Source organism: Myodes glareolus, chromosome 18 (genome assembly GCF_982192425.1).
Source record: "Myodes glareolus chromosome 18, mMyoGla1.1, whole genome shotgun sequence".
NCBI lineage: Eukaryota > Metazoa > Chordata > Mammalia > Rodentia > Cricetidae > Myodes > Myodes glareolus.
Genome location: NC_142043.1, coordinates 66,967,807 through 66,982,805, shown reverse-complemented (window position 1 = coordinate 66,982,805; position 14,999 = coordinate 66,967,807). Strand labels below are relative to the sequence as shown.

The 14,999-nt window shown below is 54.5% G+C and overlaps 1 protein-coding gene across 3 annotated transcripts in view; it reads left to right on the top strand.

The window, feature by feature from the left end:
• Positions 1–1,500: 1,500 nt before the first annotated feature.
• The window catches only part of Scube3 (signal peptide, CUB domain and EGF like domain containing 3), a 34,098-nt gene continuing 20,599 nt past the window's right edge, over positions 1,501–14,999 (top strand). For 2 of the 3 annotated variants that reach the window (XM_085679880.2, XM_048451776.3), the window contains exons 1-3: positions 1,502–1,982; positions 13,168–13,290; positions 13,959–14,084. In XM_085679880.2, the coding sequence (XP_085536006.2) occupies positions 1,898–1,982; positions 13,168–13,290; positions 13,959–14,084 (334 nt within the window). In that variant the 5' untranslated portion in view covers positions 1,502–1,897. Of the gene's footprint in view, positions 1,983–13,167; positions 13,291–13,958; positions 14,085–14,999 lie in introns of all 3 variants that reach the window. The other variant, XM_085679879.2, reaches the window with a different exon arrangement.

Genomic DNA, 14,999 nt, shown 5'->3' with positions numbered 1-14,999 from the left:
TTGGTGGCAGCAGGCGAGGCTGCTGGAGAGGGAGGGGTTTACCAGAGGAATGAGGGAGGAGGACTCCTGAGTGACAGGACTGGGAGGGACCACGTAGGGGGATCATCTGACCAACCTTTCTGTGGCCTCCACACCATTCCCATGACCCGTGTGTTCACCTCCCCCGTGCCATCTCTCACATTAGCTAAGGGCCTCCGGGATTTCTCTTCCCAGCGTCCCAAGGGCAATGTCCTCTCTGCATCATCCAGCCAATAAATCCACCCTGGTTTTCTAACTGAGGAAACTGAGGCCAACAGGAATGGGACTGGAAGCCAAAAGGAATCTGTCTCAAGACAGCCAGGGCAGGGAATTCATAGCCTCTGTCTGCATTCATTCTTTTACTTTTCCCTTTAATCCTTGCTAAAGGGCTCAACTCTTCCCCTGGATAGGAAGGAGCCTGCTGTCACCCCCACCCCAGCTGACGCCGCCGGCTGCCAATGTCAAGGGTTTGAGAACTGAGTCATCTTTAGGGAGACCTTGGTTACTGCCCAGTTCTCCTGGGTACCCTGGGATGACAGTTTCTGTTCTGCACAAAATTGGCTCTGGAGCAGGACTCTGAGGCCTGGCACAATTGGCTCAGAGCAATTGAAGGGGGCAGAGGGACAGTGTCCAGGCCTGGGGGACTTGCTCCTTCAGCAGTGTGTCTCTGTTTTAAACCTATCCTCTGCTGCTGGTGAAGTTAGCCATGGAAGTCGGTTTGGAGATAGTGGACAGGGCCTTCTGCGTGTTCTAAGACGATCGTGGGTTAGCCTCTGCCGGCGAGCTGAGCACTAGACAGCGCATATAGGAGCCTAGTCAGCGAGTTACCTCCAACGCCCACAGAGCCCGCCCTGGAGCCGAGCCCGTTTTAGCGGAGGGACTCGGATCTGAAAATGAGGATTGTGTCCCAAGGGTGCGAGTGACTTAGGGGTAGAAGTTCTGAGGACGTTACTTGGTCCGGAGTGCGAATCCATCTCTGTGTTCCGAGGTGCAGTCTCCCAATACCTCGCGCCCTCTTTGTCTCCCCGCCGAGGTGCGCATGCAGACCTGCTCCGCTCGGCCCTCCCGGCGTGCGAGCGCAGGGGGTGCACCCTCGACTCCCCCGCTAGCTCCCCACGGGGAGAGCGGACGAGCCGGAGCCCCGGTGCTGTTTGGTCTGGAGCGGAGCGGGGGCTTGCATTGATCCATTGATTGTGCGCGGTCTGCGCCTGACCTCCCTGCTCCCGGGGAAGCCGTCTCCATGGAGACCGGGCCCGCTCCCCCAGCGCCGGATTGTAAATTCCTGCAGGCAGCGGCCCGGCAGCCTGGGGAGGGGGCCGCGCGCCCGGGCGCGCAGGGGGAGCGGCCGCCACGCCGAGGCCCCCTTTGAAAGAAAAAAAAAAGGGCACGAAAAAGGAGGTGGAGGAGGAGGACGGAGAAGAGAAGCAGGAGGGGCAGTGGGAAGGGGAGGAGGAAGAAAACGAAAAGGACCAAGGAGAGGAGGAGAAAGAGGAGGAGGAGGAGGAGGAGAAAAGCGAAGAAAAACAGACGGAGCCCGGGAGACGAGAAAGCAAGGGAGGAAGAAAGAGACAGAAAGGGCGTGTTTAGGCGCTACGTCTCCCCTCCCCTTTCTCAGGTCCCAGCTCCGGCTCCGGCTCCGGCTCCGGCTCCGCGCTCGCTCTCCGGCTCCAGCTCCCCGCGGGCGAAGCTGGGCGTCGGGTGCGATAGCCCGGGCCGCCCCTCGGGCCGCCGCCCCGCGCCTGGCCGCGCTCCCCACCGCGCGCTCCGCACGCCCAGCCCGGAGCCCCCGCGGGGCGCCCTCCAGTCCCCTCCCCCTCTGCCTCGCGCTCTCCCCGGGGCTGCGACACCCCCGCGGCCCCGCCGCGCGGAGCTCCAGGCCATGGGCTCGGGGCGCGTCCCCGGGTTCTGTCTGCTCGTCCTGCTGGTCCACGCGCGCGCCGCCCAGCATGGCAAAGCTGCGCAAGGTAAGGGAGGCGCGGCGCGGGGCTGCGGGGCTGCGGGACGGCGGGGTCCCAACCAGGGCAGGTGCCTGGAAGTGCGTGGCTGTCAGGACCCGGCCCTGTGTGTCCCGGACTCTCCGACCAGGGTCAGACCTCTGGGCGCTGCGCGCCTGGAGAAGCTCTTGGAGGAGCCTGGGGGCGGCCGGCAGCAGGGAGCATGCACTTCTGCCGGCTTCTCTGCCACCTCTAGCATCTTCCGCCGAGGTTAGAGAATCTTCTCTCAAACACTGCCAGGGACTTCACTCGGGGGCTTGAGACCGAGAGAAGTTTTCAGCCATGCCGCACACTTCGTACCCTCACCCCCTCCCCGCACGCAGACAGGCCGAAATTTCAAAGTTGCTGTCTTATCAAGTCTAAAGATGTTAAAGAAAAACAGGCTCTTTCGCGGTGAAACCGACTGCCTGTCACGGGATGGTAGGGGGCAGAAGGAGAAAATGTCTGTGACTGGCTTCTGGCACGCACGTTGCGTTTCTGCCTTTTTGGGGGGGGGGGAAATCTCTTTCGTCTCGCATGGCTTTCATTTCTTATCATAATATTTATTTATTAAGGCCTGGGGTTTCCAATTCCATTTAAATCCAGGTCAGAATTGCATTAAAATAACAAAGTAAAATTCCAGGCTGGGAGCTCTGACAGATTCCCTCTAGGAATTAGAGAGAGACTGGGAGGCCCTCCTGCCCCGGTCCCTGACCCCGAGCTCACTGCCCAGCCAGTCCCAAGGCTGCGCTGGCAGAAACCAGGCTGGTGTCCCACAGTTCTCTGGGGACAGCCTCCCCTCCCCCATTGACCTGCTACACCCCTCCCCCCACGTTGTCCTCACCCAAAAGAGATTTATATGGACAAAAAGAAAATTCCTCTTAGCAAGATTTTGCCCGGGAGGTAGATTCTGCCTATTGTCCCAGGGGCTCCTGAAGCCAGCCAGGGATGAGGAGGTGTCTGAGCCAGCAGGAAAGTTGAACTTGGGAGTTGGGGAAGTCTGAGTGTCTGGCAGTCAGGTCGCTGTGTGGAGGGGCATGAGCCCTGGAGTCCTAAGCTGTTGTATGCCACCCGCTTTCACTGTGTTCCTAGAAGGTGCTAAGTCAACACCATCCGCTTCCCCCCAAAACACGGTCTCTACCCTTGCCCCCTCCAACCTGTCCATTAACATAACTAAACACTGGAGACCCCCCGCCGTCAAGTACCGGACCCCACCCCAAGCTCCTTCCAGCCCCAAACGGCTTCTTCTGCAGCCTCGGTTCCAGACAGCCCGCTGCCTGGAACAGCCCCTCTCCCCACTCTGGATTTGCTTGTGTGTTTTCGTAAACAAAGCTGGCTTTTGTAGTGCACGCTGACTTACTCATAACATGGAATTAGCTAGGGAGTTTAGTCTGAGGAAGGAACAGATTTCGTGCAGTAATCTAGAGACAAGATAAGGGCCTCTTTCAAGTTGGAGCCAGAGTCTGCAGAGGTGGTGGGGACAAGAGGAGAAGCAGCCTATTAAAGGGGCTCCAGGTGCAGCTGGAGACCCCCTAAATGGGACAGGTGTGCAGGGAAACCAAGGCTCTCAAGGGATAGAAGGAGTCAGGATACCGCCAGGGTACCTCAGGTACCTTCTTTTATTGGACACCCCACTGGGTGCTGGGGGACACTCAGCAGGAGGCGGTACCCTCAAGGTCCCTGCTTATCCCAGTCCTGAGCGCCACCTGCCCTGGTGAGGCTGCAGTAACTTGGCATCTGCCCCCTCCCCCGTAGGATTTCTGAGTCTGGTTGGGGCTAGACTGGAACCTCTCATTAACCCTACCATCCAGGAAATCTGTGAAGCCCTGTCCATCAAAGGTTGCCTAACAACAGGTTTGCTGGAAAACAGAGCTGTGCTTGGACTCAGATTTGTAGGTAGATGCTGCAGGCAGGGTGAGAACTGTTTGGTCTGAGCCTTACAGGCTTACCCATGGTGCTGTGAGCTCCAGGAGGCCTCCCTTGCCCCCTCGGCATATCTCCCATCTATCATCAGGGCTGGGAAGTCCGCCTTTGATGCCACGTGCTTCTCAGTGGAACCCTAGAGGGTCTGTAAATCGGAAACACCCTCAGCAAGCATCTTGAAAAGAACACTGCTGCCCTTCTGGGGACATCTGTGTCCCTGGGAGCGTCAAAGCCATGTGATGGGATGGAGGATGGAACAGGGGCAGGAGCTTAAGAATAAAGGAGGGAGGAAGGAAGAGAGAGGGAACACCAACTCCCGCACCTTGGTCCACCCTGGCCCGCTGTGTCCTCTGGGACCTAGTTCTTGAGTCAGGGATTGCTGAACGTTTTGTCCCTGTGGATGAGTGGGCGGGTCAGCTAGTGGGACTGGGAATGAGTGAGCTTGCTGGGTACACGGTTTTGAGTGGTTCTCAAGTGCCTGTCTGTGTGTCTTAAAGTAGACAGACTGGATAACCAAGATAATTGTAAACTTAAAAGCATTAATTTGCTTTGCTTTTTTTTTTTTTTGAGGGGTGGGGGTGGGGTAGAGGTGGAAGGACAGCCATGCTTAAAAAGACCTAATCCTCACTTAGGGCTCACGTTGCAGCTGAATGAAAAGGTCTCAGGGCCTCCAGGGGGACTGGTCCGGCCCCCAGGCCGGCTCCAGCTCCAGGACAGCCAGGTTGGCCATTTAGTTTACCTGGTAGTTTTGAGAAAGTCATCCATTTAGAGGCCACGACATCCCTGAGACTGAGCGCGTTCATCTGGCGGGGAACAGTGTCTCTCTGTCTCTGCGTCTCTGTCTGGGTGTATGTGTCTCTCTCCTTTCCCCCACCCCTCTCTTCCTCTTTAATGTGGCTGTTTCCTCTCCTCCCGGCTTCCCTCGGCTCCTGTGGCCAGCTCCTACAGTGAGGGGACTGTTCCTCCTAGCCCCTCCCTCCAAAATATGAAATGAAAACCATAACCGTGTCAGCGGGTGAGGGTGGCTCCTCAGGCAGCCGCCGTCGCTTGTGCCCCATCGAGGCCCTACTGGAGAGAGCAGACAGACAGACAGACAGACCCCACTCTTAGATCCTGTTGTTTTATCAGTTTCCCTAAGCTCATCCCCACTTTTAGGAAGTCCTCAGAAATCCCTTTGACCTCTTTCTGTGGCTTTCTGGTGGCATGTCATAGGTGTGGGGAGAGCCTGGGGCTAGGAGGATATAAATTTTGTTCTCCACCCCGCCACACACACACTCGAGTCTCTGTAGAGTGGAATGGGAGAGACTGGACTACAAAGACCTAGGAGTCACAACCATTACAGGAAGAGAGCCCTCAGATGAAACCGCTTTCTGGAACCTTCTGGAATCTGAGAGCGAGAACCGGTTTGAGATGAGAGCAGCTAGAACCTGCTGTGAATAGAGACAGGCTTGGTGTGAGGTTGGGAATGCGAGGTGTGCATTCACTGGAGTGTGTGAACATGCATGTGCATGACTCCGTGTGTGTGTGTGTGTGTGTGTGTGGCACACTGGTGAGGGGTAGGAGGTGGGCGATGTGCGTTTTGTGTTAGTTGGAGAAGGAAAGTAGAGTGGTCCAGTGCCTTGAACCGAGGGTGGGGGAGGGGAACGCGTGGCTTCAGATCCTCTGGAGAAGATGGTGGAGGTGGAGGAACTTGCAGCCAGATCCCACCCTGGTCTCTGCTGCCTGCTTCGGTGTGCGGGTGTGGGCCTCTGTACCCCTAGCACATGACCGCTCAATAAGAAAGAGTTCCTGTCAGGGCTGGAAACTGCGGAGCCGCTCTGAGGCTGGCAGTGCTTACGGGAGGCCCAGACCTGGGGAGACAGGAGTCTGGGAAGCACTGGACTGCTGGAGCTCAGGGGAGAGGTGAAAACAGCCAGCGCAGGGCCGTGTGGAGGGGATGAATGGGCTACTCACCTGGGCAGAGGAGGGACACTGACTCTCTGTCCGCAGACTAGCCACGCTCTTCCCTGCCAGCCTGCCTTCTGCCTGACTCAGGTGGCACTAGGTGGGTGGAAGAGGAGGTGTGAGCTCTCACAAACTCAGAGCCTGCTGGCTGAGAACTCGGGTTCTGCCCATTTTGTTGAACCCATTCATATAGGTAAGCTTCAGTAGTGCGGCCTCACCTACCCAAGGGCCAGGCCCTCTCCATCTGGACCATGTTCCGTTCTGCCTGTTGGAAGTGGGGTCACGTGGTACTTTTCCTTTTTTCCCCCACCTCAGTTTCCCAAGGATGATAGTCCTGTGTCAGGCGAGCAGCTAGCCTAGAAACCAGCCCCAGAAGCCCACGGACATGCTTCTGTATGTGTGCACATCGTGGTGCCCAAGACTGACCCCTGCCAATCCCCGAGCCCTGCCCTCTTCAGACCAAGGGCTTGCTCTGGAATTGGAGCCGGATGTTACAGTTGCGTTTCAGAAGTGGGATACCCCCCCCCCATCCTGAACAGGCCGCTGGGGACCTTGGTTTGCCAATGGTTTTCTCCTGTGACAAACCATAACCCTAGAGAGCTATGGGCTTTGAATTTCAGAGCTTTGTGCCCAGGACTGTCTGGTTGTGGTTACGGACAGTGGCAAACTGAGGACATGGTTGCTGACCCGTAGAAGATGCAGGATAAAGAAACAGGCCTAAGGAATCCCTGGGTGAGGTCCATCATCAGGCTATGTGGGCGTCAGTGGAGGGGGGTCGTGGGAGGATGGGATGTTAAAGGGTAGACCCTGGGGGGCAGGTTTAGAGAGAGGACGCTTTTTACAAGTTTCTAATTATATTTATTTGGAGTTTTCCTCTGGCGGTTTGAAGCTGTTAACAGCAGGAACCTGTATCCCTGGTGTTTGTTTTTGTTTCTAACCAGCTGCTTGGCCCCAGAGAAGTGAATCCCAAGGCTGGCGACACCTGCCCACCACTGCGCCCGCCCACCCGCCCACCCTCTCCTTACCTGTGTGTCTGCCTGCTCCCTGTCTATCCTGGTCTCCTCTGCTGCCATGGAGCATCCAGATGCTGGCTTTTGACCATCAGCCAGTTCAGTTCCAATCCATCTCAGGCTCTGTTTGGTTGCTTCAAGCTGAGTGCTGCCTGGGGCCAGGGGAGGCAGAGACCCATCTCTCAAGTACTTTTGAAGGCTTTTGGGGGTGGGACAGAGTTCTGTCTTTACATTGGCTATTAGTTCTTTCCCAGGGTAACCACATTAGGTGTTTCCCCATCCATTAAATAAGACATGCCTGCAGCTGCCTGAGAAGGTAACAAAGGAGCCCAAGAGCCTACATCCACTGTATTCACCAGGCCTCAGCACACTGTCTTTGGGGACTCTTAAAAAATCTCCATGTGTGTAAGTGCAGGCACACCGCCATGGCACACACGTGGAGGTCAGAGGACAACCTCAGGTATCCCTTCTCACCTTCCACCTTGTTTGACACAGTGTCATTGTGCACCAGCTGGCTTGCCATCTGGGGATTCTCCTGCCGCTGCCTCCCGTTTTGCTGCAGGTGTGCCAGGATTAGAGAGGCACGCTACTGGATCTGGCTTTCCATGAATTCTGGGGCTCCCGGCTCAGGTCCTCAATCTCACACGACCAGTGCTTTCCACACTGAGCTATCTCCCCAGTTCTCTCCTCCTCAGAATAAACTCCCTAGGACACCCCCCTTTCCAGAACGCAAATGGTCACAGGAAAGAAAAGAAGCAGGCTTCCTTCTGGGGTATGCCACAGGGAATGGCTTCCCCCAACCGTCTGACTAGCAGAGACTACAGAGTACCTCCACTCCACTGTTACTTTGTCTCAGTCGCTGCTGAACCCTGGGCACCTGGCACGCTGCCCTCAGGCAGGTACCTAGCAGCCATTTGCTGAGTGGTCAGGTATGCACAGCTCTGCCAGCAGTGCCATGGTTCCAAAGGGTCAGAAGTCATGGCCTTCAGAAACTCACAGCACCGAGTTCATACGGAGCAAACATCCAAGAGTATACTGGAGGGGATGAATAATGACAGCAAACTTTTCTTAAGCACTTACTGTATGTCCACACTGTAGCACGTGGTGGGTATTAGCTCATTGGATGCTGGTAGCAGCCCCCAAGATGGTGCTGTGACTGGTTCACAGGGGAGAGAGCTGGTGTGCCCAGAAGCTGACTCAGGACAACACAAGCACAGGCCAAGCCTGCACCGGGACCACCGCAGTACCAGTCTAGAACCTGCACAACCACGGCACCAGTCTAGAACCTGCACTAGCGTAGCCACAGTACCAGTCTAGAACCTGCACAGGGACTGTCACAGCATCAGTCTAGAGCCCGCACCAGGACAGCCACAGCACCAGTCTAGAACCTGCACGGGAACCGGCACAGTATTGGTCTAGAGCCTGCACTGGAACTGCTGCGGCGTCAGTCTAGAACCTGTGTCACCGCCACCACAGTGTCAGTCTAGAACTTGCACGGGGCCTGCTACAGCGCTGTTCTAGAACCTGATGCTGGGGCCACTAAGGTGTCAGTCTAGAGCCTGCACTGGGCTCGCTACAGCGCCAGTCTAGAAACCTGCACCGGGACTACTGCAGTAGTATCAAAGCAGTATCAGTCTAGAGCCTGCACTGTGGCTACCACCGTGTTGGTCTAGAACCTGCACTGCTACAGTGTCAGTCTAGAACCTTTAGTCGGTCTGTCACGGTGCTCCTCTGGCAGTGTCTCCCAGCTCAGGCAAATCATGTATTTACATGAGTTGAAAAAGATATCCCCAGACCTGTCCAGGAGGTCCTGATTTTTTGGGTCTAGACACCCCTGGGACTTTAGAGGTCCTCAGATTCCAGTGTACAGCCTGAGCCAAGAACCAGCAGTCTAAACCAACCCACGCCCAAGAGCATCACTTGGCTTGCAGCTGGTAAACAGCTGTGCCCTAAGAGGATGGACCAAAGCTGAGGCTGGCCATGTGTGCCACAGAGGTCCCTGCAAGGACACATTCTGGGCCGCCAGGTATGTTGAGGCGCTTTGAAGAACTGACAGAGGAGGAGGAGCAGGGTACGATTTGGAGCCCTGTTTCCTGCTCTGTGCCTCAGGCCAGTTTGCTTCAGAAGATGTCAGCCACAGTTGGAAGGTCCCTTCTCCAGCAAGCACCCAGCCATGGGAGAAATGAACCATGTTACATAAAACCGCTTCAGAGTGTTAGCTGAGCAACTCGGTGTGAACCAAAGGGAGGGCAAGTTGAGTCCCCCAGGGCCCAGAGCTCCCCAGGAGCTGGATGGACAGTTCTGATCCAGGCGTGGAAAGGTGGAAAGGGTGGGCCGGAGCATAACTGAGGAGGAGGAGGAGGAGGAGGAGGTGGGGTGCAGTGCGCTGGTCAGGTGGCGGTGAGGGAATAGTCCAGCGTGGGACATGATGTTTGGAGCCGTGTGCTGAAGACAGCTGAGCATTGTGAGTGAGGAGATGGTTGTAGCTAAGAAAAGCCTGGGGCAGCCGGCAGGGGAGGCCAAGGGAAGAGCCCGTGCACCCAGAGCCGAGCCCCAGCAGATGGAGACAGACAACACTGAGATGGTTGCACAGGGGGACTTTGGAGGAGTCTCCACGTTTCTGGGTTCCCCATTCAGAACCCCAGGAGTTCTGCTGTCTGTGGAACTCTGTGCTATTGGGTGTTCCCTGTTGCGCTGCCACCATGGACATTTAGCCTGTGGCTGGTGGGGCTGAAGAGCTGTCTTTGAAGGGTGATGAAGAAAACCACATGAGGCTCATGGCTACTTGCAGTGGACGGAACAGAGCTAGACCCCCACTGCTCACCCCTCAGCTCCCACAGCTCCAACTTCTTGTTGTGTGAATTCTAGTTAGTCCATTACATAAAAACCTGGGCTCGGATAGTGGGGGGTGAAAGCTGAAAGATAGAGAAGCGGAGCAGCAGCCACGAGTTCTTACCTCTACGAAATCCTCAGACTGAATGGGGTGTCCTGCCGCTACCAGTCCTCAGACTGAATCCTGAGCTCCCATCCCCTCCCTCCTTATATACCTCTCCCTGCCCGCCGTATCACTCCTGTCTCCCCTCCCTATGCTGGGATTAAAGGTCTGAGCCACACTGTTTGGCTCTGTTTCTCTCTTAGACTAATTCAATCTCACATAGCCCAGGGTGGCCTTGAACTCACAGAGATCCGTCTGCCTCTGTCTCCCAAGTGCTGGGGTAAAAGGTGTGCGCCACCACTGCCTGGCCTCCGTGGCTAACTAGTGTGGCTAGCTCCACACTCTGATCTTCAGGTGAGCTTTATTTGTTAAAGCACAAACAAAATATCACTACATTTCCCCCTTTTTTGTCTAAAATAAAAAAAGGTTTAATATAAGGAAACTATATACAATAAGTACAATAACTATATACAGTATATACAGGCAATAAGTACATCAACAATGGCTAGTCCATTTGCATTTGACAAATTCAAAGAAAATACTCCAGTATCCTATCTTGGTGAGAAAAGTGTTGTACCTAATTCACTTTTTATTTTAACTTGTGTTACCAACCCAAATTTATCTTTTTATAGTCTCTCAACCTTACACAGTTTCCATTTCTTTAGTGAATTTCTTTTCTGAGTCTGGTTAACACTTCCTGTTGCCCACATCCTTATTCAGGCAAATTAACCTCATGGCTGCTCACAGCCTCTTCTGAGGGGCGCCAACATCCTCATTTGTGGGGGAGGATCTCGGGACCAAAAATGAAAAAGAAGCCAAGTGTGTTGGCACATACCTGCCATCCCAACACTAGAGAGGCTGGAGCAGGGGGATTATGAGCTGGAGGTCAGCCTGGGCTACATAGTAAAGCCTTGTCTTTTAAAGGAAAACTTAGGATAAAGCCTCCCCAGAGGGTGGGAGAGCTGGACCTTAAACAGGATTGTCTCCACTGCTGTTAACCTTCCTTCAACAGGACAGTTCTTGCTTCTGCATCCACTGTATCAGTCGGACAGACAGGTTCTCCGACAGCCTCTTGCCATTCACAAGGTCACTCGCACTTGATTTATGAACTCAATCTCCATCTTTTCACTCTGTGGTGATCGGCTGGCAGGCACGTGACTGCTGAGCTTGGGTGAGGTGGGCAATAAGTGTGGACAGGACGGCCGGCGACAACACAGAAGAGCCGAGGGGTCATGAGCAGAGCTGAGTGGAGCCCGAAGAGCCAAGGCAGGCAGGATGTGAGGGGTTCCCTTTGCAAGTCCCAGCCCCACGGTACCTCAGCCCTGCCCCCAGTGCTTCTGGAAGCCTCAGAACAGAGGACGAACGGCTGCTTCAGGCTTCTGAGTGTCAGCAAACTACAGGAACTGCCGGTGCACAGTGTGCTCTGCCTAGTCAGAAACTCCAGGACGTGCCTTGAGCTGGGTTCGCTGGATCTGGCGAGGGCTGAGAGCCTCCATTCTAACAAAACCCACTTGGCAGCTCAGGAGTCTTACCCGCCTGCTCTCAAGCCCCACTCCGTTAGGGGCAGGCGTCTAGTCAGATACTCTTTGGAAACTTTGTATACTTTTCTCTAGTTCATAGGTGGGCATGGCCTCTTCCTCCTCAGACTGTGACAGGGCTCTTAACCCTAGTTGCTTGTTAGAATCATCTGGAAGCTTTTGAAAGTTACGGATTGCCAGGCCCCAGCCCAGACTTGATGACTTCAGACTTTGGGGCCTTGGGCATTTTGCGGGGAGCTGCTGAGAGGAGGACCTCCTCATGCCCAGTGTCTCATGGCCCCTACCTGCTCCTGCTTCCTGTCATTGGTCTGTCCTGACTGGGCTAAATGGCCTGTATGTTCTGAATGTAACGACTGCCCCAGCAAAGCCCTTTCCTGCTGAATGAACCACCCTCCTCCTCAACATCACTTCAACTTTATGATGTTGTCTCTGACTTCCCAAGGTTCTTTATTTTATTTATTTTGGCTTTTTGAGACAGAGTTTCTCTGTGTAACAGTCCTGGCTGTCCTGGAACTTGCTTTGTAGACCAGGCTGGCCTTGAACTCACAGAGATCCGCCTGTCTCTACCTTCCAAGTGCTGGGTGCTGGGATTAAAGGTGTGCGCCACCATGGCCTGGCCAGAGGTCCATCCATCCATTGGTTCTCTTTCTTTCTTTCTTTCTTTCTTTCTTTCTTTTCTTTCTTTCTTTCTTTTCTTTTTCTTTCTCTTTCTTTCTTCTTTTTTTGGTTTTGGTTTTTTTCGAGACAGTTTCTCTGTAGCTTTGGAACCTGTACTGGAGCTAGCTCTTGTAGAGCAGGCTGGCCTTGAACTCAGAGAGATTCACCTGCCTCTGCCTCCCAACAGAGGTCTTTTCTTAATCACCTTCGTTTTTTGCCACTGTGCGGGGGAGGCCACTTCCCTTAGTGTCGTGCCTATTAGAGGGAGCATTAGCATTGGAGCAAAAAGATCCAGAACTGAGGGCAGGGGCGCTGCCTGGTCAATGGGAGAGCTCCGAGAACTGTGCTCACCAAGCTTCAGATGGCGGGGCCGACCCCTGTCAGCTCCTGGCCCTTCTGCTGCTAGCTCAGGGGTCAAGGAAAATCTTCCATGGAACTCTGTTCCTCTAAAGCTGCTTGGTACCATGCTGAACAAGTAAGAGCAGGCTTGATCTTTTGTCTGGGTTTTTGAGAGATTGTCTTACTATCTAACCTGGAACTCCTGATCCTTCCGCCTCAGTTTCCAAGTGCCGGGGTCACGGGTGTGCGCCGCTGTACCCGAGTGCCGGGGTCACTGGTATGTGCCGCTGTACCCAATAGGGCAAGTCTGTTCTACAGTGGACTGTGAGTCAGATGAAGATCCCACATATGCCCCGTCTCCTTCTCTTCCTTAATTACTAGTGATCAGCTGGGCATGGTGGTTCATGCCTGTAGTCCCGGCATTTGGGAGAGAGGGAGGCAGGAGGATCAGGCATTAAAAGCAACCCTTAGCTATGTAATGAGTTCTAGACCAGGCTAGACCACAGGTGTCCCTTTCTAAAAAAAACTTATCAGCAACTGGACATGGCCACCTTTTAAGAGACCAGTGACTCCATGCCTGTCCCTCCCTCGCTCTAAGCTTGCTGCTATGAAAGATAAACTAATCCACACTGTGTCTAACACATCGAGTGTCTCAGAGTAGCTGAGGTGTCACTGTAGTTTAAATATCTTGGAGACAGTAAGGGTTCATTGTGACTCCCTGGAAGGACCAGAGGAATGTGAGGACCTCGGGTGCACTGGCTCTGTCTTGAAGAGGGGACTCTGACTTGGGGGCGTGGTGGTTCTCACATGTCCTCCTCTGCCCCTGCCAGATATGGATGAATGTGTGGAAGGGACTGACCATTGCCACATCGATGCCATCTGCCAGAACACACCACGGTCGTATAAGTGCATCTGCAAGTCCGGCTACACCGGGGACGGCAAACACTGCAAAGGTGAGACTGGGTGGGGGGCACCTGCGGGAGAGTGGGAACCAACGCTGTTGCCTCAGGGATGCGTCACAGTTCCCAACACCTGCAGCCTCTACAGGCCCAGGAGGGCAGCCGCCTCTTCCCAGACAGCAGGGTGTCCTGGTGTGCATCAAAGCATTGCACAGATCAGCTGGAGCACTGGTGGGAACACTCCCTAACCTATACCCACATAGCTGACTGGAGCACTGGTGGGAGCACTCCCTAACCTATACCCACATAGCTGACTGGAGTGCTCACACCTCAGGCACAGAACTAAGGCCTGAAGATCCCTGAAGCCTCAACCTCTTCTTGTACCCTTCAGATGGTGCTCACGGGATGGGACTGGTGTTCTCCAGTGGGAGTTCACTCACAAACAAGCATATCTTCTGCCCTAATTAAGACACTGCCAAGTAGCTTAGGATTATTGTTCTCAGTGTATGACCAGTGGACAAGGTCCGCCATACTTCTTGCTGCCCCTAGGACCTGAGGAGTGTTGGTTCAAGGATGACACCCCCCTCCCAGCAGTACCACAGTTAAAAAAAAATGTTCAAAGTCTCTATATAAAATGGCATAGTTAAAATATAAAAGTAAAATGGCGTAGCTGTTTGTATGTGACCTTCAGCATCTCCAGCCTGCTTTCTCTCTGTGCACAGACGTGGATGAGTGTGAACGGGAGGATAATGCAGGCTGTGTGCATGACTGTGTTAATATCCCTGGCAATTACCGGTGTACCTGCTACGACGGCTTCCACCTGGCACATGACGGACACAACTGTCTGGGTGAGCAAGGGGGGCGTGGCGCTCATTTGGTAGGGAAAGAGGAAAAGGGGCCAGAAAGAGCTGAATTCTTTCAAGGGAGCATGGGCAGCCTCCCCTGTGAGTCAGGCACGTGAGGACTGGGGTGCTGCTGCTGGCCAGAAAGTACTAGAGAGGCGATGAGAATGGTGGGCTTAACTCCGTGTGGGGGGTGAATTAGCTTCAGACGAGCCCTGTGTCGGCCACTTAGAACCTGCGGGACGTTGGGCAAATGAACTAGGCTTTGGGAATCTTAGATCTCTCGTCCATAAAGTGTGTTAGTACCCTTCTTAGAGGCTGCTCGTGGGGTGGGGTGGGGGCTAATCACGAGAACCTGTGTAGAAAAGCCCGTTTGCAGCTTTAGCACGAGCGGGTTCTACACGGACAGGAGCATTGTTACTGCTGCAGATGGCGCTCCTTGGGGCCCTGGAAGCCTCTGCTCCTCGTGGCTAGTTTTGTCTCCAGCCTTCCTGTCTTCAGTCTCACCTATCCCAGTTCTGAGCCTCAGTCTGCCTGATGTCCCGCGTCCCCAGAGCTCCGATACAGATGGGATCCCTGGGCCACTTAATTCAGCTTTAGTCTGTCGTTTTTGAGAGTCAGTCAGACCAAGTGAGAGGTCCCCTTAAGTAGAAAGTCTGAAGTGTACAACAAGATTTGAGATTTGAAATTCTCTCAACCTTCTCTTTGGTTCTGGCAGAAGAGAGACTCGGCAAAGGAATGAGCAGTGGGTTAGGGTTAGGGCGTCAGATGCCTCACGGTCTAGGACCCCCTTACTGCAGAGGGGCACGTGACCATCGCTGCCACCCTTCTACCCGGGTCCCTGGCAGACCCTTCCCAGTGGCTGTCTTCCCCATCCCCTCTGCCACTGGAGAAGGGGCCTTCTCGGCCCTGTCTCCAACT